The 27,039-nt window shown below is 36.4% G+C and overlaps 1 protein-coding gene across 1 annotated transcript; it reads right to left on the reverse strand.

The window, feature by feature from the left end:
- Positions 1–2,337: 2,337 nt before the first annotated feature.
- Positions 2,338–26,277, reverse strand: ATP6V1B2 (ATPase H+ transporting V1 subunit B2). The gene is made up of 14 exons (XM_042934667.1): positions 26,063–26,277; positions 19,162–19,217; positions 14,206–14,304; positions 13,357–13,450; positions 13,150–13,227; positions 12,558–12,697; positions 11,926–12,027; positions 11,477–11,574; positions 10,749–10,872; positions 8,997–9,147; positions 7,040–7,122; positions 5,710–5,814; positions 4,649–4,778; positions 2,338–2,612 (listed from the first exon to the last, which is right to left on the reverse strand). Exons 1-14 carry the CDS (start codon positions 26,196–26,198, stop codon positions 2,473–2,475), a joined length of 1,536 nt encoding a protein of 511 aa, XP_042790601.1. The 5' UTR covers positions 26,199–26,277; the 3' UTR covers positions 2,338–2,472.
- Positions 26,278–27,039: the final 762 nt, after the last annotated feature.

Consider the following 27,039-nt stretch of genomic DNA (forward strand, 5'->3'; position numbering starts at 1 on the left):
TGTTGACCTCAGACATTTGAAAATAAAACAGCTTAGTGAGGTATTTATTAGTCTGAAAACATCTTTTTACTTCCATGAAATCTCGCAAAGTGAAATGACAATCAACTAAAAGCAATAAATGTTTAATTTAGAGTCATCTAGTTAGCCTGGCCTTTGAAAATACTTTTTCTCTTCCCAGAAGTCGACTGAAATATTTCCTTTTTTAAATTACATAATCACAAGGGTCCATGTTAAAGTCTCATTTTTAACTGGTCCTTTAATTAGGTCTTATCACTGGCACAAAAAGGTACATTAAGGGGCACCTGACTGGCTCAGTCAGAAAAGCATACGACTCTTGATGTTGAGGTGGCGAGTTCAAGCCCGTGTTGGGTGTGATTATTTAATTAAACTTAAAAAAAGGTACATTAATGTTTCCACTAAAAAGTAAGTAACAAGAGTTGTACTAAGTCAATGTTTCCTAAGTATTATGTAAGAATACTCAGTCAAATCTGCCTCAGTAAGAGTTTGTTAATAAAAGTGGTCTACAACGAGTGCCTATCAGGGACCGGGCACTGGCCATAGTCCTTTTAACAACCCTAAAAGGAACACAGAGTCAAAATTTTTAAAGACTAAACAAGGTCCCATGAATACTGGCAGAACCAGAATTAGAACACAGGTCTACCTAGTTCTTGCATGATTGGGTCCCTTCCTCCTCTATTATCTCCTAACAACTGCTTTGAAGAAGGGAGAGAAATGGAAGCCTCCATGATGCCACACCTTTGTCCTTAACCACCATGTTTTCTTTATATTCTGGATGTCTATTTAAGGTATTATTTGAAGCAAGTTTTGGCATGCTTCAATATGTGTTTCATTTTCTATTTATCATCCTCTTTCATCCATTGCAGATAGGTTCTAGAGGTCTTGAAAAATGTTTTAACAATGCTGTAAAACACTTGTAGTAACTCTCAAGCTTGAATCAAAACACAGTATGTTGGAAGATATATTACTGTGGAAAGAGCTTGGAAGGTAGAAAGGTCAGCCTGAAGACAGAAGGATATAAAACATGGGCCATATCCCTATAACACAGGAGGCTGGTGCACAACACTAGTTATGATGTTCAAAACTAAATCAGAGAGGTGATTATATATTATATATCCACTTGTTATTGTTTTTCTGATTAGAAGATACAGAGTCACTCTAGGTAACTTCCATTTAATTTAACATTTATTTTCATTTTATATCCAGATGTCACATTTTCTACATTAAAATATAATCATGCTGACTCCCCCCACCCCTACACCCTCAGAGAAAAAAGAACTTTACACAACTTGAAAGATGGAATGTACAGAGAAGTTGCTATTGCACCCAAGTAACAAAGAACACAAAGAGACTAAACAGTAGACATGGCAAAAGTGCATAGAAGACAGCTCAGGGCTCACAATAGGAAGGAGCGAGAATTAAAAGGCGAAAGCTTTTAAATGCTATCACTTGTATCACAAGATTAACCTGAAAAGGCAGAGATGGGTCAGAAAACAGGACCAAATAGGGGGTCTTCCAAAGGCTGCTGTCAACAGAGTTTAAAATATCCATACACAGAAAAGCTTTCTCTTCCCCACCTTGCCCTCAGCGTCTGGTAAACACTTTAGAAACTTAAGCCACTGTCAGCATGTCAGAATGTAGAATGAATATGGGTTTTTCCTTCTTCTTTTATTATACCCCAACTCTTTCCAAGCAACAGTTCTATTAGTTATTTTAATTATGATTCCTCTGCAGGGAAACCCAGTAAGGATCATTAAGACAAGGCATCTCACTACTATCAGAGTGATGCCAGCTGTGCAAAAGCTGCAGGATTCTGTGTCACTCAGAGGGAGGGAGAACAGTAAAACACAGGATTCCCAACTCATATGGACTAAAGAGAAAAGGGAAACTCCTTTTCGAATCTAGTCATTAAGTAGGAAAAAGCAGGTGGAAAGTTAAACCATCTGCTTAGAGCAGCAGCACATACCTACGAGCACAGCAACAATCCAAAAACAAATGCTCAGGGAAAAGGCTCTTGGCTCTTCAGACAGGAGGCTTCTTTTAGACCTGATCCTGGCCCTAACTTGGAGATCAAAGCGTTATAATTTCAGACAGTGATACTCTTGAGGGGGCTGAGAGATAAGGTAGAGGAGACCCAAATAATGAAGACATTATTAGGCAACTAACTGTACCACTATGTACAAACACACATCAGTAAGAAAAATTCACCTCCATCCCTGAAGCTACTTTAAAAAGAGCACTGATGACCTGGGTTTTCTCAACAGGGGATATTTTAAAGTCTGTTAGAAGTTTAAAACATTGCAACACTGGCACAGCATGTTACTATTCTTTGTTTTTAATTACAGGGTAACAAGGCAAACTCCAACACAGAGATGGGGGATTAGGGAGTGCAAAAGGAATAAAGAAAACAGAACACTATTTCACAAGTGTATCGAGCCAGCGATAAAGTAGCAGCTAATGCTTTGCAGAATCTCGAGGATAAAATTCACTCAGGGTGCTCTGAGGGATTCTCTTCAGCATTTCTTTGGGGAAGATTCGGAGCAGTTGCCAGCCAATGTCCAAAGTCTCATAGACAGTGCGGTTTTCATAAGGTCCTTAGAAAAAAATGAGATTGAATGAGTAACGGTAAACTACTTACCACTTATCAGTGTTATTCATTATTTATGGCACAGTAGGGCTGTGAGCATCGAGTATAAACAAACAAACAAACAAAAAAAACAGAAACAAAGCAGTTAGGTCTCCTAAGACTGAAAGCAACCGAATGTGTAAATGAGGATACAGTTAAGTACCATCAGGAATCAGAGAAAAGGGAGAGAGGCCTGCAGGTCAGAGAGGGCAGTCTGGTGTGTGGGGGGACAACTTTTTGGATAACTGGGTAGGATCCTAAATACCTGGAGCAATGGAAACTAGACCCAGTATTCTGTCCAGAGATTACAAGAAAGGCACTTTTCTAGAAACAGAGGATGAATTTGAGGGAGGGTTGTACACACTGAGAAACCCTAAATGTCAACTAAATACCCTGAATAGGTCAGTCATTTTCAAAGTTGTTACTAATTATTTTTAATAGCAGAATCACTCTTATCCTCAAATAAATTTCATTTCTTGCCTGAAGAATCAGAGTGGCTGAAATTCTGGGTTCTTTTCTCTACTAAAAGAACTTCATTTTAATCTTTTTAAGGTACTATGATTCTGCATTAAAAAATTATCTACATTTTTTTGGGTTTAATGTTAATAAAAAATGCATCACATACATAGAAGAGTGCACAGGTCCTAAGTGTATAGCGTGATGCATTATTCCAAAGAAAACACATTTGTTGTAAGTACCACTGAGGTCAAATATAGAGTATTAGCAGCATTAGCAGGTGGCAAAGGAGAGACCAATCAAAACAGCTTGAAAACCCTACATGTGCTATTTGATGAAAACCATTATAGAGCCTTTTTTACTAGAGGGACAATCAATAAAATTAATAATAAATTTATTCTAGCAATGAGACGTAGAGAGTCAGGAAAAGTGATGAAAAAGCTGGCACTGATGACTAGGATGATGGGAAACGGGTATGGACTAGGCCTTAAGATGCAAAGTGTGGTCAGAGATCAGTAGCATCCACATTACCCAAGAAGTTGTCCAGATACAGAATCTCTAGCTCCATCTAGAACTACTGAATCAGAATGTCTAATTTAACAAGATCCCAGTTGATTCAAAAGTGTATTAAAATTTGAGAAACATTGGACTAATGTACGGTAATGGAAATGAAACCAGAATAGGATATCTTATTTATTGTTTATTTCCATTTATTTTGAAAGAACATGCACAAGCAGGGGAGGGGCAGAGAGAAAGGGAGAGAGAGAGAACTCCAAGCAGGCTCCGTGCTTAGGATATTTTAAATAAGAACACCACAAATTAATAAATATTTGGTCACTGGAGAATAAATGAATAAAAGTGAAGAATAATGCCCAATTACTGAGCTTGGGCTCAGTAGGACAATGCTCATGCAAGAGATAGATAAACTGAAAAAAGAACTGCTAGGCAGGTGTTCAGCAAAAAAACAAAAACCCCAAAAAACTCTGGGTTCTGACCATGCTAAGCCTGAGGAGATGGCAGCATAAAGAAAAGTATCCTAGTTGGTGATGTGGGATTAGAGCTTTAGAAAGAGGATGAGGATCCTACATAGCAATTTAGTCAACAGCATAAGAAAAAAGTTAAATCTAGAGGGAAAAAAAAGCTCAGAAAAAACAGGAAGCTAAGCCTCTGAGAAGGAAGAGGAAGATAAGATATCAGAAAAGGAGATGAAAATAAGTGAATCAGAAAAGCCCCAAACCCCCAAAGCAAGAGGAGATCATTGCAGAGGGGTTAAGAGGAAGGAGAACCAGCAGTGGAGGCAGCAGAGCAGAAAGCCAGGTGAAAGAGAAGGAAAAATTCAGATGGGAGCTGAATGGATAATGGAGTTGAAGGCAAAGGGGAAGGAGCTTGAGGGCTAAGTGCAAAAAGACATGATAGACAATTGGAAGAACCTCTTGTCTACTCAGAAGGAAAATCATGTAGAGACCAATGTAAATTGTCCAGACTGGGAAAGAAGTCTTCAAAACTATATGTGAGGTTTTTATATTTGTGAGAAAACAGTCATCTTACCCTGAGCAATAAAGTTCCTCTCAAACTTCTGCAGAAATTCCAAGTAAAGAAGATCATCTGAGGTAAGGGCTTCTTCTCCAACTACGGCTTTCATGGCTTGTACATCCTTACCAATAGCATAACATGCATACTAAAGAGAAGAAATGCTTATATGAATAGGGATAAGATTTTATAAATGTTAACAGTAATCTGGGCTATATATTTAGGAGTATTTCTATACCTATCTTCATGTAAGAGACCACAGAAGGAATTTCACATTATTTACAAACATAATTCACATAAAGTTCATATGAAAGTATAAGAAAAATATTATTATAGTCTCACTGAGAAAGGAGTCTTCTGGCATGCAGTCCATAGGCACTACTAATATTCTCTAAAACATACACTTCCTCAACATTCAATGAGCTTACATTTTAATAGCATGTGAAGTCAGAACTCATACCACAAAGAAATCCATCTCAAAGTTCAGAAAAACTATTTGCGGTATGAGGTTTGCTTTTTTTTTTTTAAAGTTCACTTATTTATTTTGAGAGAGAAAGTGTGATCAGAGGAAAGGAAGAGAGAGAAGTCCAAGCAGGATCCATGCTGTCAGCACAGAGCCCAATGTGGGGCCCGAACCCACAAACCATGAGATCATGACCTGAGCCAAAATCAAGAATCAGATGCTCAACTGGCTGAGTCACCCAGGTGCTCCTAGGCTTACCATTTCTACTTTAAGGTCAAAAGTATTTTTCTTTATGGTGCTTGGTGTACAATCTCATACAACTACAAAAACCAAGGACTTCACAGAATATACAAAGCTGTATCCCTTAGTGTTCTGGTGATTGCTTAAGATCTTAAGTAAGAAATTACAGTATCATTCAGGAATACTCTGGGGGAAAAAAAAAGACTTGGTTCTAATGAATGATTATATATTCTACACATGCAACCTTTATTAAAGTTCTACTTGGATTGGGAGATAAGTACAGTGATATGGGAGAAAGACAAGAGGCGTAAGACAGCAAATGGACTAAGAAAGGTATTCATTTCTTTAAACCCCATCCTTAAGATGACATACATACCAGCTGGTTAGATACATCAGCATGATCCTTTCTGGTCATACCTTCTCCAATAGCAGACTTCATTAACCGTGATAAAGAGGGCAGCACATTAATAGGCGGGTAAATCTTGCACAGAACATGAGGAAAAAAAGTACATTTAAATACAAAATTCAAGATTTACTGGTAGTAAAGAAGCATTTTGAAACTCATTATTATCCCTTAAATTATATAAAACTGCATTATTTGTTTCCTAGTTAAGTTCTAATATCTTTTCCTAGCAAGAAAAGGAAGTGAGACTTTACGGCATAGTATTTCTTTTGAGAATCAAACTCAAAATGAAACCTACAAAAAAAAGTACAAGAGCATATTGAAAAACTAGAATTTTCAACATCTGCCTACAGTATCAAATCTAAATAGCCTTCTGAGCTCTATGTGATTCATATAATCACATATGAAATAAAAAGATTAACTAACAGTAAGTAATTCCACCCAAAAGCTGGTATTAGAAGCCACATCTATTACAAAACCATCAATCTTTTTTTGATTATTCAGCCATTAAAAAAAAATCTTGCCATTTACAACATGGATGGGCCTTGAAGGCATTATGCTAAGTGAAATAAGTCAGGCAGAAAAAGATAAATACTTTTATGTTCTCACTTATATGTGGAACCTAAAAAATCCAAACCCAAAAAACTGTGAGCTTACAGATATAGAAAGGAGACTGGTGGCTGCCTGAGATGGGCGCTGGGTGAAGGGAGTCAAAAGGTACAAATTTCCAGTTATAAAACAAGTAAGTCATAAAGATGTAATCCAGAGCGTGGTGACTACAGTGTGTATAATACTGCATTGCATATTTGAAAGTAGCCAGGTGGGTGGATTTGAAAGTTCTCATCATAAAGAAAAAGTGTTTTGTAACTATATGTATTGATGGATGGTAACTGGATTTACTGTCATCACCCTGCAATACATGTAAGTATCAAGTCATTACTTGGCACACCTAAAACTAATAAAATGTACTGTCACTGATACTGCAATAAAAAATAGAAACATATATTTTTTTGTATTAATAATAAGACTGGTAGATTATACTATTATGGAATAGAATACCCAAGAAAGTTCTTTGAGAACTCTGACTCCATTTTAAGAAAAGTGGAAACTTCATTCTTAGTATTGGCATTCTTGTCCACAATAGGACTTAAGTATAGAAAAATGACAATTTTATAGCTGTATTATAAACAATTCAAGTTGACATTTTCTGACAAAATAATTCCTAAAAGCAAAGTCAAAGTCACTAAAGAGAAACTGAAGAATAGACTTGTAAGATTGACAGCACTGCTCAAATGTCAAATACCTGTCTATTGTGCAGCTGTCTGTCCACATAGATCTGTCCCTCTGTAATATATCCAGTCAAGTCAGGGATGGGGTGAGTGATATCTACCAGAGGAAAACATCTGACATTAAAGTGTCCATATCATATGAACAAACCCACAAGAAGTGAGAGTACATTACCTATAGCATTACATAAAATGGTGCTCTTTAGAATAATTTTCTGTGATAGAAAAGTTCTATATCTGTGCTGTCCAATATGGTAGTCACCAGCCTAATGTGGCTACTGAGCACTTGAACTGTGGCTAATGTAAGCAAAAAACTTGATTTCAAATTTTACCTAATTTTAATTAACTTTAGAGTTTAAGCAGCCAAATGTAGCTAGAGGTTATCATATTGGTTGGCGTTATTTAGAGTTGCAGCACAGTTAGACATGTATTGGGCATTTAAGGTCAATTAGCTGCATTCAGAAAAAGTACCATGTCTCCTAGTTATTTCTCTCCAAAATATAAATAAAATTCCATTTTAAACACAAAGTTCCCTGGCAGAGGTTTACCAATTTAATATATACTGAGAGAACATGCTTCGTTCATAAGCTATTTCAAGTGGATATGCACCATTTCAACACAGAAAGTATAGGAATGTTAGACAAGCAAACCACCACTATGCAGGCAGCACCAATAAAGTTCCACAAAGCAAGACGTTTTTAAGTTGGTTAAATGCATAAAGTAATTTTGTAGGTACTTTCTTGGAACAAGTATTTTCATGTGAGAGGCAGTATAGTGTGAATTATAAATTCAGACTGTCTAGGTTCTAAAGCTATCACTTCTTAACTTTAATAGGTTACTTTACCTCCCTGTGCCTCAGAGTAGAACATTTACCTCAAAACTGCTATGAGGATCAAATAAGGTAATACTTATAAAACACTGAAAACAGTGCTTACAGTGAGTTATTACTGATTCTGAAAATATTTTGTAAAAGTGCTTTTTAAGCATGGAGGTAAGGACAAAAAGGCAGTAACAGAAGAGGACTACTGAATGGTTTCACTCCCGAGCATACACTCACACAGGCATTGCACTGTGTACTTTCACAAAATAAGAGTCCTTTTTTTAATATTTAAATTCTAGTTAGTTAACATATAGTGTGGTATTGGTTTCAGGAGTAGAATTTAGTGATTTATCACTTACATATAACACCCAGTGTTCATCCCAACAAGTGCCCTCTTTAATGTCCATCACCCATCTACTCTGTCCCCTCACCCACCTCCCTTCCATTAAGAGTCTCCTATGGTTTGCCTCCCCCTCTAAAACAGAATCATTTTTAAGCAGCCTTTGGTGATCACTCTGTCTCTAAAGTCTTGTGGCATTTCTTATTTGTGCTCTTCATTTGGCACTTAAGCTACCTTACTAGTACACATACATAAAAAATATCCAACTAGGTCAAGTAACTTACATTAAAGAGAGACTGAATTAAAAACACAAAAGGAATTCCTTATATCTAGATCTGTGTCCCCAATAATAGCAGTCACCCAGTAGTAATTTAATAAATGAAAATTGAAAATTTTAATTATAAAGAAAATTGTTTTTCTTCTTCCACAAAAGGATGATTATTATAGGCAGTTATCAAATGAAAAATTTTATTTAGAAACAAATCACTAAACTCTTGAAGGATAAACTCTCAAAAGGATTTCAACTCCAAAACAAATGAACACAGGGGAAAAAGGCTAACCAAGAAACAAACTCTTAACTATAGAAAACAAACTGATGGTTATGGGAGGGGAGGTGGGGAGTGGGGGGAAATGGGTAAATTCTACACCTGAAAGTAATATTGCACTGTATGTTAACTAGCTGGAATTTAAATAAAAACTTTTTTTTGGGGGGGGGGGGGCAGAATTTCAACTCAAAAAGGTAAATGTTCTTCTGTCTTAGAATCAAGTTCTTACAGTGATTAGGTGTGCTATAATTCAAAGACCAAAAGCTTACCATCATTAGGCATGGTGAGAATAGGGATTTGAGTAATGGAGCCATTTCTACCTTCCACTCGACCAGCACGTTCATATATTGTGGCTAAATCGGTGTACATGTAACCTGGGAAACCTCTTCGACCAGGAACTTCTTCCCTGGCTGCTGAAACCTGACAGTAAGTCAAGAAGGAGAATATCACATACCAGAATATGAAAAGTAAGCTTAGTTAGAACATGTTTTCTTAAACATGCCCAATTACAATGTGGGAAGTATCCTCTTTTAATTTTAAATAGTCTCTAGAAGATGACTTAAAAACCTAGCAACACAAGTTCAGATTATTCTGTAACAAATATGTTGGGGGGGGGGGGGGGGCAGAAGTTTTTCTTTTTTCTTGCTACAGTCATATCACCATAATGCAAATCTTCAAATATGTTGCTAGAAAAAATCTATAAATCAATCTATAAATTCTATAAATCAAAGGAAGTTATTTTAAAACTAAGAGAACATTCTTAGTTCACAAGATTTATTTCATGCCACGGATCTTGCCATATTTATGTAAGCTAACTAATGCTGAAAAGGTCAAAAGGAAAGGAAATACATACCAGGGATCATTTGATGCAGCTTACATATTTAATTTAATCCTCACAACAATCCTGTGAGGAAGGTAATGCTGTTAACTCCAGCTTACAGTTGGAATCAAGGGTTGGCTAAATAATTTCCCAAGATAACAGAGCCAGGAGTCCATTCATTACACAAAATAAGAATAGTTATAGTCTTTCTCTTAGAGACATGCACACTACAATATAGGCATATATATTAACCTACAACCACCAAGAATTCTAAAGTATTAAGCCCAACTTTTAGGTGTTACTTTGGCACCTCCAAAAGAGTGTGCTACAGTAGTGGTACTCAAAGCATGGTCTGCAGACCAGCTTTTATCAATGTGTAATGAGATAACACAGAAAGTAGAATAAGTATTTAAAAAACTGATGGCAATCTGACATCTGTTGAATCTAGTAAAAGTAAAATTCCAGGCTTGTAAGTTTATACCTTCTTTAAAATTTGCTAATAACTCATTTTAACTGTGCTTTAAAAAAGTACTGGTCTGTGATGGGTGGAAAAAAAAAACTCCTATGCTGAAAAAGCACTGCAATAGAATGAGATATGGTGATGGATCATAGGGAATTTTAAGAAGCTGGGTATTTATACAGCATGTCTCTTCAGAAGTCCTTTTTCCCTTTTTACATGTTTAAAAGAGTAACTTACTCAAAATTTCAGTAACTTGTATTAGAACAAACACCCCAAACTTCTGGGTGGTAACTACGAAAATCTTAACATTGTTCCTAAAAAAACACTGAGTTTTCTGAAGGAAAAAGTTCTAAAGAGGGTGCTATCAGAGTATGCTGTTTTATTTAAATACTAACATTATTAAGAATGAAATTCTGAAAAGGGTTAAAAATTGACAATCTGGACAAAGAACATCCTAGGAGAATAACTGAATAAACAACTTGCATCATTTGCTCTCTTTTAGAATCAAGTCTTAAATGCATGGAGCTGGTTACAGTACGATAACTAGGCTAATAATTTAAATCTTATCCTATAATAATTTCAACTAGGTTAACAAAAAAAAAAGTTGTGTTTTCCTTTCCAATTAAGGTATTTTACTAATATGTGAGTGATGAAGCTTAAAAAAAATGATTAAAGAAAAATAAAAACTTGTAAAGAGACAAGATAACTCTGAAAAATAATCCATTTTTAGAAAAAAGTTACCTCTCGAAGTGCTTCAGCATAAGAACTCATATCTGTTAGGATAACCAATACATGTTTTTCACATTGATAGGCCAGAAATTCGGCTGTGGTTAGAGCCAAGCGAGGAGTGATAATTCGCTCAATACTGAAATGGAACATTAAGTCCTTTGTTACTCAAATTAAAAGGCCAAAGACTAAACAACATGATTCTGGAAATAACAGTACAGTTTCCCTTCAAAGTTTTAAATAGATTGCAGAGGATAAAGCAATTATTACTTTAAAAGTTCTAAAGTAAGCAGTTATTTTATATATTTTTATAGTAAGAATTACTTAATGCTACAAAGTTAGATTATTTTAGAAACGGGCCCCTAATTTCTCAGAACTACATTGTTCTTAAAACAGAGAGAAACAGGGAGGGAAGAAATAGGCAAGGGCTAGGTTTCTCAAGTAAGAGGAAAAGATCACTTACTAGGTACTAGGTAATTTATATGTATTATCTCACTTAAAATGCACAACAGTATGAGACAAGTATTATTTGTCACATTTTATGAGAGAGACAACTGAACTTCAGAGCCAAGGTGATTAGCCCAAAGCCAATTAGCCAGCAAGAAGAGCTGAATTTAATTAAACACAGCTCTGCCATTCCTATCCCCATGTTGCTTTCACTGTAACGTTTTACTTCCCTTGGCTTAGTAACATTTTTGATCTAAAGCCTGAATGAGCAGAAAGAAATAGCTCTATTTACTTACGTTGGGTCATTAGCCAAGTTCAAAAAGAGGCAGACATTGTCCATTGAGCCATTTTCTTCAAAGTCAGATTTGAAGAACCGTGCAGTTTCCATGTTTACCTAAATAACAATGACTTCATCAGTGCAGGGAGAAGAAAAATTCTCAGTATTTATTTCTGATGAAGGCTAAGCTATGGATCTACACTGTTCCTTCTTTTAAAGTTTCAAGTACTCCCCAAAATTTCACAAAAGCCAACAGAGTAAAAACAGCCTGCTTTGGGTATAGAGAAAATTATTCTTAAATTTTGCAGTCAAGTGCTAAATTTTAATCCTGAGTTTACCCCAAAATGCCAAATTGCAACTTCTCTACCTAGAAATAAATCCAACAATGTATGTGTTGTTTCTGCACTGTTTTAATAACATAAACAATTAATTTTATATGTCATATTAAAACAAAAAAATTATACTTACACCCATAGCAGCAAATACAATTGCAAAATTTTCCTCACTGTAGTCCACTACATCTTTGGATTTCTTTACCAAACCAGCCTGGCGACAGATTTGAGCTGCAATCTGATGACAAGTATAAACGAACTGAGTTGAAATCTAAAATTTTTACAACAAAATCGTTTTTATCGTAAACTTTTTGAAATTGGAATTATAAATGAAACGATGTTCTAAAGGACTTTACCCAAAAAAGTTTTTGTACTTTTTGCAAAGATTTGTAAGAGTAAGCAAGATAAACCTCATGCATGAAAAACACAATACTGTTGAAATGGGCAATGGGTACAAGTGAGTATTGCTGAAAACCCTTTATTTGGTTTCCTACTAACAGTGAAGCATTTGGAAATTCTCCCTTGTGATGAAGCGCCTGGGTAGCTCAGTTGGTTGAGTGTTCAGTTCGGGTCATGATCTCATAGTTTGTAGGATCGAGCCCCGCATTGGGCTCTGCACTGACAGTGTGGATAGATCCTGTTTGCAATTCTCTTTCTTCCCCTCTGCTGTTCCCCCCACTCGCAATAACAAGCTCTCAAAATAAATAAAACATTAAAAAAAAAAATCTCCCTTGTTAAATTTCACACAAAACAGATCCTAGTTCTCACCTCATTGTGTGGTAAGCCAGCAGCAGAGAAGATTGGAATTTTCTGCCCCCTAGCAATACTGTTCATGCCATCTATGGCTGAAATGCCAGTTTGAATCATCTCCTCTGGGTAGATTCGACACTGAGGATTGATAGGCTGGCCTAAAGTAGTTCCAAAAGATAACATTTAATACATTAAGACTATAGCCATATAAATAATTTCTTTCTACTCTTAAAGAATCAGTTATTTTTAAAAATCTGAAATTGTTTAAGTAACTTTTCCATTAAGTAACATTTCCAGTCTTTTGTAGACACAAAATATATGGTAGCAGAACTCAAGTTCCTAAAACAAAATAAATAAGAGAGAAATCCTAATTTCAAAATCCTTTACATTTCAAAGCTATTTATATTTCAGATATACCCTAGTGATATTTTATAATATCTTAAAATATTTTATATAAAATTTTAAGATTTCTAGAAAAAAAATAAATAATACAATTAATATGTATCACATTGTCTACTTAAAATATCAAAAAAAAATCACTCTCTGACAAAGATATTATAAAATAGAGGCTATTTTCTTCAAAACACAGAAATCCATTTATTGCTCCTACCCATGATGTCAAGGAAGTCTTCAGCCAGTACAACAGGACCTCTATCGATAGGTTTTCCTGATCCATTGAATACCCTACCTGTAAAACAGTAACAAGACAGTACAGAGTGGACTATGACTCAAACAGTCATAATTTTTAAGAAAGACTCCATGGAAATATGTTTAAAAGAAAACAGATCTCTGCTCACAACGCATAATATCCATTTACCAAGCATATCCTCGGACACTGGTGTTCGGAGAATATCCCCAGTAAACTCACAAGATGTTTTTTTGGCATCTATACCTGAAGTCCCTTCAAATACCTATTGAGAAAGAAAAAGTAATCAGAAGAGTAAAAGGGATTTAGATCATAAGTACTTAAATATTATTTTTGTCTGTTAAACAGCCTATATAAAGTAAAATACATCAATGCATAGTATTTTCATAATAAACAGAGAAATGTCCCTGGTGATGAACCAAACTGCCAACCTCTAAACCAAGGATTGTGCCTCTAGGCCAACTCCATCAAGCTAAGAATGTTGTTTACATTTTTAAAGTGTTTAAAAACAAAAAAAAGGAAAAGAAAGGAAGAGTAAGAATATGCAACACAGACCTTAGGTGGCCCCACAAAGCCTAAAAATTTACTATGTAGTCCTTTACAAAAATTTTGCTGATCCTTGCTCTATAGTACTTTTTAGAGGAACATGTTATTTGAGAAAACTGGCATTTCTCATAATTGGTAACATTAAAAACTAGGTATTATACAAGACAATGAAATAAACAAACTCAGATCTTGTTTTGGTTTCATCCCATAAGCTATAAATTCTGTCTTTTCATCTTTCTCTTTCCATGTGATTATCTGCTTTGTTTTATTTAAAAAAAAAAAAAAAGCCATTTATCAGTGGAGCTATTGGGCTAGAACGAATATAGATGCTGACATTTGGCAAGACAACAAGAAAAAATTTTTTCTACCAATAGCCAGTAATCAAGATATACTTACTCAATAATTGCTAGAAAAGACAAGACGTGTCCTTTAATGTTTTTGTTCAACTGGCCAGGTTTTGAAAATGATGCTTACCTGAACCACTGCTTTGGAACCACTAACTTCTAGAACTTGCCCACTTCTCTTCGTGCCATCCGGTAATGTCAAGTGGACAATCTCAGCGTATCTGGGAAACTGTATAAGAAAAAATAAAAGATCAATAACCAACTTTTAAAAGCTCCCCAAATTCCTCTGTATGCTCTATCTCCATCATAGCATGTATGCATGTAAAATCTCCCCCAAAGGTATATACTGAGAGTTTATAACATCGTCAGGTAGTTTACATTCTTTAAACACTTAGCACCTGGTACATATACTGGTAAACACAGCATAAGGTACAGAGAAAGGTCTTAAATCCATAAAAACACAGCAATTAAATTTTTCTTCTCTGTGTATATGTCTTAAACTTTGAAACTAAAGAAAGGCACAAAACTTACAAATGACCACATTCCCAGTACTCAGAACTGACGTTTATTTCTGGGTTGTGTGTGTACTCACCCTTATACTTTGTGGGGAGGGGATAAAAATGCCAACTGAAAATAAGAAGATAAATGTTCCCCCTCAAACTCTCCTAACCAAGTATGTATGCCTCTTCCGTTTTTAATATTTTATTTTTTTTAAGTTAATTTTTGAGAGATAGAAAGAATGCATGCATGAGTAGGGGGCATAGAGAGAGGGAGAGAGACAATCCCAAGCAGGCTCCGCATTGTCAGCATAGAGCCACAGAGCCTGCTAAAGGACTCCAACTCATGAACTGAGATCATAACCTGAACCAAAACGAAGAGTCAGATGCTTAACCAACTGAGTCACCCAGGCACCCCCCACCACTTTTAATATTTTAAAATGCAGATTTCCCAGAAATATATTTTAGTGTTTTGTTTACATAAATGGCAACGTATTATATATATCATCCTGAAGCTTTTCTTTTTCTTCACTTGATCTTATGTTTTAGATCTGTCATGGTAATACTTACCTCTTTTATCAACACAATCTATTGCAAAGTGCATCGCTCCCTGTGTGATGTGAAGGAAAACATCTCTCCATTAAACAATGGTGCATCACTGATTTTAAAACACTCTTTTAAAAATTTTATTTATTTTAATGTTTTTATTTTTGAGAGAGAAGAGAGAGCACATGCGAGTGGGGGGACAGAGAGAGAAGGAGGCAGAGGATCTGAAGCGAGCTCTGCGCTGAGAGCAGAGCCTGATATGGGGCTTGAACTCACAACCCATGAGATTATGACCTGAGCCCAACTTAGACACTTAACTGACTGAGCCACGCAGGTACCCATAAGACACCTGGGGATGCTAACATGTGAATAAATGGGCATCCCAAAATTAATGTTAAAACAAAACAAATGTAGTTAAAATCAAATGACACCACATTTTATTCAAGGTTATTCCAAATTTACACTATTACAAATATGCTACAAGAGCATTCTTGCACGCAGCTCCTCATGCAAGTGGGTTTTCCATAAGGTATTTGGTTACCAAGTGATGGGCTAGAGGCTGTGCCCATTTTCTCTAAATTTTCATACTACTCTACAAAGGAACTGTATTTTTTTAAGATCTCCCTAGCAGTATACAAAACTATCTTTTCCCTGTATTTGTGCCAATCTTTTATTATTTGAACTTTAATTTTTGCCATTTTAATGAAGTAAAAAATAGCATCTTTTCAATATGTATTTTCCAGATTCTCCTAATATGGAACAGCTTTTCATTTCCATTGACAATTAAGACTTCATTACCTATGATTGACTTATATCCCTTCTTCACTTTTCAAATGGATCTGTTTTTTCTTTGATTTGTAGGAGTCTTATAGGTACTGGATATTAATCCTTCTGTAAGTATGTGGTTCTACTGTTTCTTGTCTTTTAATTTTCTTTATGGTATCATATCAAAACTTTTTATGTAAGAAAATAACTTGTCTTCCTTTATGTTGGTGCCTTTTGTGTCTGGTTTAGGAAAGAAAATCATCTAATCTAAGTCGTACAAATAGTCTTCAATTTTGTCTTCTAGTAAGTTTTTCAGGTTTAGGCTAACTTTAATCCAATTGCCTTTGTTTGTGGTATCCATTTTTTTTCTCATTTTTATTCTTTTTTCACATAGAAAGCCAATTACCCCAAAAATATTTATGCAGCACAAAATGTCCCCCATTGACTTGCAATGCTGCTTTTATCATTTACCAAGTCACAATCTGCACTGTGACAAGAGTTGGTTTGAGGGAGCTTAATTTTGCTCCATTGATAACAATTGCTTATGCCTGCACCAAATTTTTATTTGTAATTTCTCTCTGATTCTGTTGCCTGAGAAGAATCAGTATCTTGCCTATTCTGAGTCTTTTCATTAATGAACATGGAATCTCCACTTATTTTAAGTCTTCCTTTTTGTCTTCCAACAAAGTTTTAAGGTTTTCTGTAAATAAGGAGTTCTGCCACATACAACACTCCTGATTTCTATAGACTGATTCTTGTATCCAGCAACTCTGTGTTACACCATTGTTTCTAGTAGTTTGCCTACTGAATGACTTGGGTTTTAGTTAATGGTATTATCAAGAAATAATGACACCTGTGCCTTTCCTCTAATACCTTTATACTCTTCTTTCTTTTAGCCACAGCACTGGTCAGGTTCCAAGTACAAAGATAGAAAATGGTGGTGACAACTAGGCATCCTCAGCTTTTTCCTGATTTAAATGGGAATGTTATTCGAGTCTCTCCTTAAGTATGTTGTTTGCTGTAGGTTATGGTAAATATCCTTTAAGAGGTTAAAACCTTTTGTTTTTGTAGAAATGAGTAATTTTATCACCTTTTCTTTATTAATTTAGAGGAGCACAAGCACTTTCTAGTTTGATCCATAAATGAGCTGAATTAAGCTAAATGACTGATATATTTCCTAACATTAAATTATCTTTGTATTAATGGGACAAACTCTACTTTGTCACAATTCTATGGATTTTTTACATACTCATTTTTGCTAATCTCCAATACATGACTATTAAAAATTTATTAAAAATTTTGGAATCCGTATTTATAAGCGAGGATAGTTGTCTTTTTTTCTTTTCCACTACTACCCTTTGTCTGGTATGGAAGCCAAAGATGTGCCAGTTTCATAAAATGAATTGAGCAGTCTCCATCTTCTTCTTTTCTGACACAATTTGCATAAAATTATCTGTTCTTTAACCTTTAAATTCTAAAAGCTACTCTAAATGTGGTGTTATAAAGCCATTTCTACAACTACATATATTTACCAGTTTTTCCTCAGCTGGAGCAAACATCAATGAAACTTTTTGATCACTCTTAAAATTACTTCCTGAAAGATATTTTCTGAAGTCCTTCTCAGGGCACCTGGGTGGCTCAGTCACTTAAGCATCTGACTCAATTTCGACTCAGGTCCTATCTCACAGTTCGTGAGATCGAATCCCAAGTCAGGCTCTATGCTGACAGTGGCGTCTGCTTGGGATTTTCTCTCTCCATCTGTCTCTGCCTCTCCTCAGCTTGTGTACGTACATGTGCTCTCTCTCAAAATAAATACACTTAAAAATAAAAATCCTTTTTGTTACCGACTCTTATAGCATCCCACACTTAGCCTTCATAGCAATACTAACTAGATATTTATATATATATGTATTATATTTGCTTCTCCACTACATGATGCTCCACGGGGGAGGGCCCATTGTTCACCATCATATCTTCTGTTCTGAGCTCAGCGCTTAACATAATTGAAATGTGAATATTTTTAATTGTTTTCAATAACATTTATAATGAGTCAAAAATATTATCTAACATAGAAAAAAAAAGGAGAAATAAAGGATTAAAAAAAAAAAAAAGAAAGCATCCAATCTTTTCCTCAAAAATAAAAGTGTAGGCTCCACTTCACAAAACATTAATGGGCACCTGCCTACACCCTGCACAAACTGAGTGCAATAAATTAAGGCTTTAAATCAAATTGCAGACTAGCATGAGACTGTGGCCAGAAGATGCGTTTGTTATGCTCAATCTTAAGGTTAAAATTTGTAAAGGAACCTTGTCATGCATAAAAATATAATCTTAGTGATAAAGCTGAAGAGACAATGCACTTTGCCCTTTCTTTGAGGAAATGTTTTCCGATTTATTTTCTGCTTCCAGAGAGGTCACATGTCAAACATATTTCCACCATTACTTCTCCCAACAAACTAATAATTGTGTGCTTCTCCCCTAATCCACCCCAACACCAACCAATACAGAATTATTGTTCTAGAGAGTATACTACATAAATTATTTTCTTGGAAAATATTTTGATCATACAGCTCAGGTAGGAGGCTTTCCCTAGGATATTCAATTATAGTCTATATCCTATGCCTCTTTTTCTATAATAACAGTAATAGTGTTTTTAATTCTTAAGCATAGGTGTAGCTAAATAACCAATATGTAACTAAAGATCCTTACAACAGACTGAGTAAGTAAAAACTGTTCTTTAGAGTTTCAGTCACTGCTGAGATAACCTGTTCTTGTTTATCATTACTTGAAAACCAGTGTCAGGCCCTCAAAGATAAAAGTAACTTTGTTTATTCACTCAAAGACCTTAAAATTTAGTAAAGAAGACAAATACTATTAACAAATAAGTATAACACATGGCAGTCTATGACAACAGCCAAAAGATATCACATAGCTAATAATGATCTATAGGTTATAAAACACATTCATAGATTACTGTTGTTTTTCCTCAATAAACCTATGAGGTAGGATTGACACCGCTCCCCAATTTTCTCTTTCTTCTTTTTTTTTTAATTTTGCAAATGAGGAATTCTAGGCCATAAACAGAATCCACAGTAGATCCACTACTGGAATCCAATATTCTGTCTTTTGATTTTAAAACTAGTCTCCTAGATAGCACTGACATTCAGACCAAAGAATGGCTTAAAAACAGTAACACAAAATTTAAAGTGTGCTGAACAGGACTTAATGCCATGTCTTTAATTACATAAATGTTTAAATGATAATCACAGTGGTATTACCTTAACATGATCTAAGATCACTAGTGGACCATTGACTCCTGATACTGTCTTGTACGCTGGAAAGAAACACAGAAGAGTCAGCTTTAGTCAAAGAGGACAACAACCCACAATTGTCTCTGTAGTATTACCAAAAAGCTCCTCTCTCTACTGCACCTATTATAATATGGAGCAGTGAAACAGTTAAAAACTTTTCATTGAATTTGTGAAATATGCCTGTGCCTGTACAACTTTTCATAATCCATCCTCATCCAACCAAAAACATTTTGTGTTCTTACTGTAAGTCACTTTATTTTATGGACCCAGGACACAAAAACAAAGATGGCATAGAGGGGCAGAGCTCTTTCACAAGTTCCCAGTTTTATATGGAGAAGTGGGGAGAGTTAAGGGCTATAACAGACATAGAGGGTTTGTGGGAGCACAGGAAAAACCTAGCAGTTCTTACTTCAAAGAGAAAAGATAATGCTTTAAATAAGAGGTGGCACTTAACAAAGTAGATAAGGAAGGGAAAGGAAGTCCTCAACAACTTTAAACACAAATGACAAAACTCACAAAGGAAATCTGAGAAAATGTAATCTGTGAGGTAAAAAGCCATAATTAAATGATGTCATAAAAATTACAGGGAAAAGAACTTTAGGAAGTGGGGAGTAGGCAATGGAAGAGGTCAAATAAGATCTTTTTTTTTTTTTCTTAGAAAAAGTAAAATGTTACTGTCAGTTTAGAGGCCTGTATTTTTCTACTGCAAATTATTCTCTAGGAATAAACTACCAGCCAATAAGGTACTACCCAAATCCTTCATTTCAGAAAGGAGCCAGCTATCCTACACCGACAAACATGTCAAATGTAACACTATTTAGGTATAAAATAGAACACTCAGGAGACAATAATTCTAATCTCAGAATTAACTAAATTTCATAATCAGAACAGCTGAAAAAATGAAATAAATGAAGAAAACTTAATACAAGGCTTTAAATACATTTTAAGAAATTGTCATCTGAGAATTTTTCATTTGCTTCATTTCTTGTGAGGTCTTGGGATGGAGATTTTTGGCACAAATATAGACTTCCAAGAATGAGGAAACCATTTAATATAACTAGTCTGTCCACTCAAGGGGGTTAAAAACTTGAAAACAATTTCTTCAACCAGAAAGCAAGCACCCTGGGACAAATGCTGGAAGCAGGAAAGCACTATCAGGGGCATTTGTCTTTCATGCTCATAGGACATTTAAACCTGATACCAAATATTTGCTTGAATATCTGTAATTGTAATTATCTCAACAGAGGGCCCCAAATGACTTTTTTAACCTTGGATAATAAAAACCAAGTCACAAATTTAAAAAGCTAAGTTACTTGAATGGATGGTAATGTAAAACAATTAATCCAATTCCCTTCAAATTACAGAAACAGAAAAAAAGAGGCTTTTTATGAAAATCCTCCCCACTATATGAAAATAATCTGATACTCTTAAAAATAATTCCTACTCCTAAAAAAAATTAATTTTTCTCATTTTGAGTGAACTTGAACATTCAGTTTTTCAATGACTTTCTAAAACTGCTATGTAGAAATGCAAAGGGAGCTACATCTGAAACATGTTTTCCTAGAACACAGCTTTTAAAAATATAGGAACGGGGCGCCTGGGTGGCTCAGTCGGTTGAGCGGCCTACTTCGGCTCAGGTCATGATCTCACGGTCCGTGAGTTCAAGTCCCGCGTCGGGCTCTGTGCTGACAGCTCGGAGCCTGGAGCCTGTTTCGGATTCTGTGTCTCCCTCTCTCTGACCCTCCCCCGTTCATGCTCTGTCTCTCTCTGTCTCAAAGATAAATAAATGTTAAAAAAAAAAATTAAAAAAAAAAAATATAGGAACAACACATTTTCAAAACCTTCACTTAGTCAGGGATAAGAGGAGGGTCTCAGCTGGTGGGCTGGGGGTGAGGATCTAGTTTTGAGATTTATAGGCAACTATGTTTTAACTTTATTTTTTTAATGTTTATTTGAGAGAGAGAGAGAGAGAGAGAGAGAGCAAGCAAGTGAGCACACAAGCAGGGCAGGGGCAGAGAGTCGGAGACACAGAATCCAAAGCAGGCTCAGGCTCCGTGCTGTCAGCGCAGAGCCCCAACGCAAGGCTAGAACCCAACAACTGTGAGATCATGACCTGAGCCAAAGTCAGAAAGAAGCTTAACCAACTGGGCCATCCAGGTGCTCCTAGAGGCAACTGTTTTGAATAAAATGTAACCAACAAAATTCTTCAGATTCTGAAAATTCTCTCTACTTTTTCACCAAGATTGGCATCTTCTCTGAACTTTTAGCCTCCGCAACCAGATCCTTCAGAATCTCACGTTTAAATTCAAGCTCATTTCAAATTATGAAGTTTTGCCAGTCACAAGCAAAAGCCTGACCAAGAAAAAGAAACACTAGTCATTGTTTTTGCTGGAAACAATGAATCAAGTTGACTTCTGTTACAGAAAATTCTATTTCATCAAAAGCAGTCTCTAAATTTGCAACAATGTACATACTTTAAAAAGTCTATAAATAACCATTCAAATTAATTGTTTAATACCAACACCACCAATATACAGTTAATAAGTAATTGTCAGGAATTCTCACTTAATCTCCATTAACAGATCAGAGTTAGCGAATATTATTCCAAGTTTTAGAAGAGAAAAAGGACTCTCAGATAAGTAGTCAAGTAACTTGACAAGGATCTGAACTTTTTTTTTTTTTTTTTTTTTAAAGTGTATTTAGTTTGAGAGAGGGGGAGAGAGAGAGATTAAATCCTAAGCAGGCTCTATGCTAACAGTTCAGAGCTCGAACCCAGGATCCCTGAGATCATGAGCTGACACGAAATCAAGAGTTGGATGCTTAACTGACTGAGCCACCCAGGTGCCCCAAGAATCTGAACTTATATATAGCCTGGACCCAGAGCCACTTGTTCTTTTAACTCTGTACTGCAGCTCAAATTCCAAAACTGAACTGGTTGTTTTCCGTGGTCTGGTACACTCTTGTAATTATTAGTAAGACTTAAGTAGCTATACCACTCAAAACAATTTCACAAGTCTGCAACTTTAGCTATGAAAAAGTAAGTTATTGTTGCTATTTAATGCACTGGACAATACTTCTCTTGTGTCTAAATTTTGTCACTACTGCTACACAGTCTTTCTACAATGGCATATAGCCACTGGCAGAGTGGGAGAATCTAACGGAGATGCTTACTTCTTTCCCCTCACTGGAAAGCTTAAAAAATGCAAGGAGACTACTTCAGATACAAATCAGAGCTTAAGCAACATCTTGATTTAAATTAAACTGACATATACAAACCGAACAAATAAAAGCTATAACCCAAACTAAATAAAAATATTACCAAACTTTACATTTAGAGAGTGTTTCACACTATACAGTGTGTCGTCAGAGAAGTTACCTCATTTCAGATTCACAAAATGCTGGGAGATCAGCAAGGCTGATAAAGCCACTCTACACTTAAACTAAGGCTCTGACAAATTTGTTACTAAATGTAAGAACCGGACTTAGAATTGGATTTTTGGTTTGTTTGGCTTTTTCTCCCCCTAATTCTAAGGTTGGTATTCTATGACCCTGTATTTCTGAACTTAGTCTCCTATATAATTTAATAAATATAGAGGTGACACAATTCCTAGCATTTTGACTACAAACAGGTACTATAAGACAGTTTATATATACCAACTATAGCTCTTTTCCATAATAAAACTATTTTAAAAAAATACAAGCAGAGAAAATGATACCAAACACTACTTTTTACCTCTCAACAGTGTTTACCCAGCCTTCCTCACAATTACTATTAACAGCCCAAAGCAGAGAGAAAAGTTTAGAGTAAGGCTGCCAAAGACATCAAGCTGCTCTACGAAAAGTCAAAACCTATTCACAAATTATATAAACATTTGTATTTACCAAAATAATGACCACTCTTATGAAAATTCCCAGATGAGTAAGTTGAGTCTGCAGGGGATATTCAGAACTTCTGACAACATAGATACATGTTTACATTACATGTTGAACACATTACATCTTTGATCCTTAACTATCAAGCAAGTACTATCAAGTAATATTTATGGAGTAATATTTTAAAATCAAAATTTACAAAGGTTTTAAGAAGCACTTATTTTGTCAGATGACATCCTCTTCCTCCTGCAGGATATGATATTGTTCAACACTAGTAACACCACTTAATGATTGTGAAATTTTCAGAGAAAATTAGACAGTCATTGCATAATACCAGATCCAGTGCTCTAGCCTCCACTTTATTAGCAAAACAAAAACCCTAAGCAATCATCTTCTATTATGCAAGAATAGTAGAGACCCACACCCTGACAGGTGGGTACTGAGAGGTTCTAAAAAAAGGCAAACTGATAATTCCTTTACTTGACTTTTCACTGAGGCTAACTCTGCTCTATGAAATAGGAAACATAAGGTTAGTTCTGAGGCTAACTCTGCACCATGAAATAATAAACTTAAGGTTAGCTCTGATCTAAGTAAGGTCTTAAGAACAATAGAGATTATCTAATTCAAAATGTTCAGTGTATAAAAGTTCTATATGTATTACTGAATTTTGCTCACAATTTAAAAGAAAATTAAGTTTTCTTTCCTTGTGATTAGAAATTCAACTAAAATGCTCATGATTACTTCAAGGCTGTATATCTCATTTTCTATTTCTCGTTAACAGACCCATAATTGTGATGCTGTTTTAAAACAGGATCGAATTTTTACAGTGGAACTGCCGAATTAGTTCCACTCCTTTATTCAAAAAGCACACATTAAATTACTATAATAACATATCACCTAAGGTGGTATAATCAATCTTTAGAAAAATTAAGAAGTTAATCAATATTTACTCAGAAGCAATTAAAACTGTGGGACTAGAATCAAGAATATGGCAATATAAGAAAAGGATGATATTCAAATATAGTTAACTGTTAGCCTAAATTCAGTATCATTTATGCTTTTCAGAATAACCCAGACACAGAAGGGCAACTCAAATAAGTGTCCCAACTCCCTACTCTGATTCCACCCACATTAAGAATCTCCTAAACTATTAAAACAAGGGGTTTAAATGCAGGTTATCAAACAATTACAAGACACCTTCTATGTGTCAAGCACCTTGCTACACTGAGGATACAAAAAGGATTCCTGAGGTTCAGTTTTAAGCATTATATTGTAACAATTCTGTCAGGAGGCATCTCCTCTGGAGTTCTTTTTTTTTTATTTTTTTTTTATTTTTTTTTTTTTATTTTTTATTTTCTCCTCTGGAGTTCTTTAGCGCTGGCTAAGCACACAAAGAATAGTGAAAAACCATACTCATCTCTCTTAAGGATTAACAACCATGTTTTAAACAATTTTATTATTTCAGTTGATACTCTCTGAATTAACACTGAAAGAAAAATTATATGGAAACTATTGCACCCTTATAATCTTTTCCTACAAGTCACTAATGTTTACCTGCTCTACCCAGAAAAGCAAAGCATGCAAATGCAATTCATAAAATAAAATGTGTAATTGTTGGGTATAAATTTATTGTCAAAATCTATATAAGAATGCAATATCTGTCAATTTCTTGAAACATTAATTTATATAAATCTCCAACAGGCATTTTCTAATTCAGATAATTCTCAATGTAAAAAGCACATTTTAGTAAACCATGGAATCAACTGTGTTTTCCTCTTCCACTCACTGCAGTGCTGTCATATGACCTAGTGATAGATCAGGATAGGATTAGTCAGACTGGAGAGCCCTAGACTGGAACCCTTCATTTGAAATTTTTTTTAACCAAAGAGCCACCCACAAACAGGCATTCTGGCAATTAACCAGTGCAAACATTGTCTCACCACCTGGGGAAACATCAGGTGCTTCCCCAGGTTTTAAAAAGAGTCAATTTCCAGGGCTGATCCCTAATTCCTAAGGAAGCTGTGAAGACATCTGATGCTACACAACTGTACTGTTTAGTAATAAAAATAAATAAATAAATAAACATTTCTTTTGGTAGTCCACTTAAAACATGGTTTATTAAGGCAGGTTTTTTTTACAGTCACAACAACACTTAAACATGCATATGTATGATATGCTTTGCACATAGACTATATAATACGGGCAAAGCTGCTTGGCTTCCCCAGGATATCCTTGCACTCAATCGTGTTAGGTTTAACTCATCAGTAAATGAAGAGACAATGGTAGAAAAGGGACCAGAGAAAATTAAGAAACGGAATTTTAATTCCTGCTTTGCCAATCATTTAAGCATTTAAAGTCTGGAAGTCGTGTACTTCCCAGACTGTAAGCTTCACACTGTAAAATGAGAGCGTTAGACTAGATGACCTGCAGAATACTTTTCAGCTGTAGCATTCTCTGATATCAAGGTGTCCTCCCGTGGAGCAGCCCTTCCACAAAACATCTCCCTCTGGCTGTGGGCCTGACCTCCATCAAGTAAAAGCCAGACCACGTCAGCGATGGCATTACAGAGTCTCCCTAGGCAGGAACTCCAGACTACCCCTAAAGGTCTATACCAGAGGGAGGAGAGGGTACATATCCAAATGATATGGGGCAGGGGCAGCTGAAGACTGAAGTCACAAGAAGCGGCCTTGCCTCAGAAACAGGAAGCAAGTGCCTGATTAAGCTCCAGTCTAGGGAAGTTGGAGAGGGCGGGGCAAATAGCCCGTAGCCCACCACCCCCAGGAAAAAGTTCCTGGCGGTTCTCTTGCCCTTGGCCTACCTATGTTACGAAAACGTTAGGTACACTCATATCTCCTTCTAAGAACAGACTTTTGGGTCAGGGTAGGGGCGGTGAGAGAGGAAAAAATAAATCCCCTCCCCCCGCTAAGCAGGTGAATGAGAGCACGGGACTGGGTAAGGAGCAAAAACAAGATTCGTCTTATTCTCTGATACTCACTGAGGCGAGGCTGGGAAAGGTAGTTCCGGCTAACTGCCAGCGCTTGCTCCCGAGATCCCACCACCGGCCCGCTGGTGGGCATGGGTAGCTCGGGTGCGGCCCCGTTCACGATTCCCCGCATCGCCCGCAGCGCCATCTTGTCTCCTCCGTCCCTACTGGCCCCGCAGCTGCCCAGCGCAGGCGCACATATAGCAAGGGCGGACGGTGTGCCTGGCTCCGCCCACGCGCGCTGCGGAGCCGGGGCCTCGCCCCGGCTTCGCCCCGGCCTCGCCCCGCCCGCTAAGCCTCCTGCTTCGTAGCTCACCGCCGGCAGACTCGTGACTCCGGCTCCGTGTGGGCGGGTGTGAGTCCGCCTACCAGCGAGAGGAGCTGACCAGCTTGCTGTGAGGGAAGGCGCCGGGCCAGGGAGAGGGAAGGAGAAGCGGAAGTGGGTCCCAGAAAGAAAGGCTAGATTTAAGAGAGAGAGAAGAAATGAAGACGAAAGGGATCCACATGAAGGGAAGGAGGGGGAAGAGAGGCGAGCATGTACAAGAAAAGGTCACCCATTTTCATGACACTGAATGAGGAAAACTCAAGTTCTGAAAAAGCACTTTGAAAAACGGAAAAGATATTAAACCTATTCCATGATTAACATAGGGCTCTATGTGCCATTATTTATTGCACTTTACTGTCTTCCTGTCCGATTTATTCCCTCATGTATCTATTTAAAAAAACATTTGGTGGAATGTTTAGGGTGGTGATAGCAGTGTGAGACCCGTGTAACATATTCCAGTACTATTTCAGAAATAGAAGGTCCCCTGACTCGGTTGGTTAAAAGTTATACTTTGGTTTGGGTCATGATCTCACAATTCCTGAGTTCCAGTCCTGTGTCTAGCTCTGTGCTGAGACCTCAGAGCCTGGAGGCTACTTTGAATTCTGTGTCTCCCTCTCTCTCTCTCCGACCCCCACCCCCACCCCGATCTCTCTCTCAAAAATCA

The sequence above is a fragment of the Panthera leo genome, chromosome B1, assembly GCF_018350215.1.
Source record: "Panthera leo isolate Ple1 chromosome B1, P.leo_Ple1_pat1.1, whole genome shotgun sequence".
NCBI classification, from domain to species: Eukaryota; Metazoa; Chordata; class Mammalia; order Carnivora; family Felidae; genus Panthera; species Panthera leo.

What these genes read in the sequence shown, in the direction of transcription:
- ATP6V1B2 (XM_042934667.1), bottom strand. Translation starts at nt 26,198, where the DNA reads ATGGCGCTGCGGGCGATGCGGGGAATCGTGAACGGGGCCGCACCCGAG. An exon ending in AACTTGGCTAATGACCCAAC is followed by an intron (nt 10,873 to 11,476) that starts GTAAGTAAATAG and finishes GTTCCATTTCAG; the next exon opens with TATTGAGCGAATTATCACTC. An exon ending in ATGCTGAAGCACTTCGAGAG is followed by an intron (nt 9,148 to 10,748) that starts GTAACTTTTTTC and finishes ACTTACTGTCAG; the next exon opens with GTTTCAGCAGCCAGGGAAGA.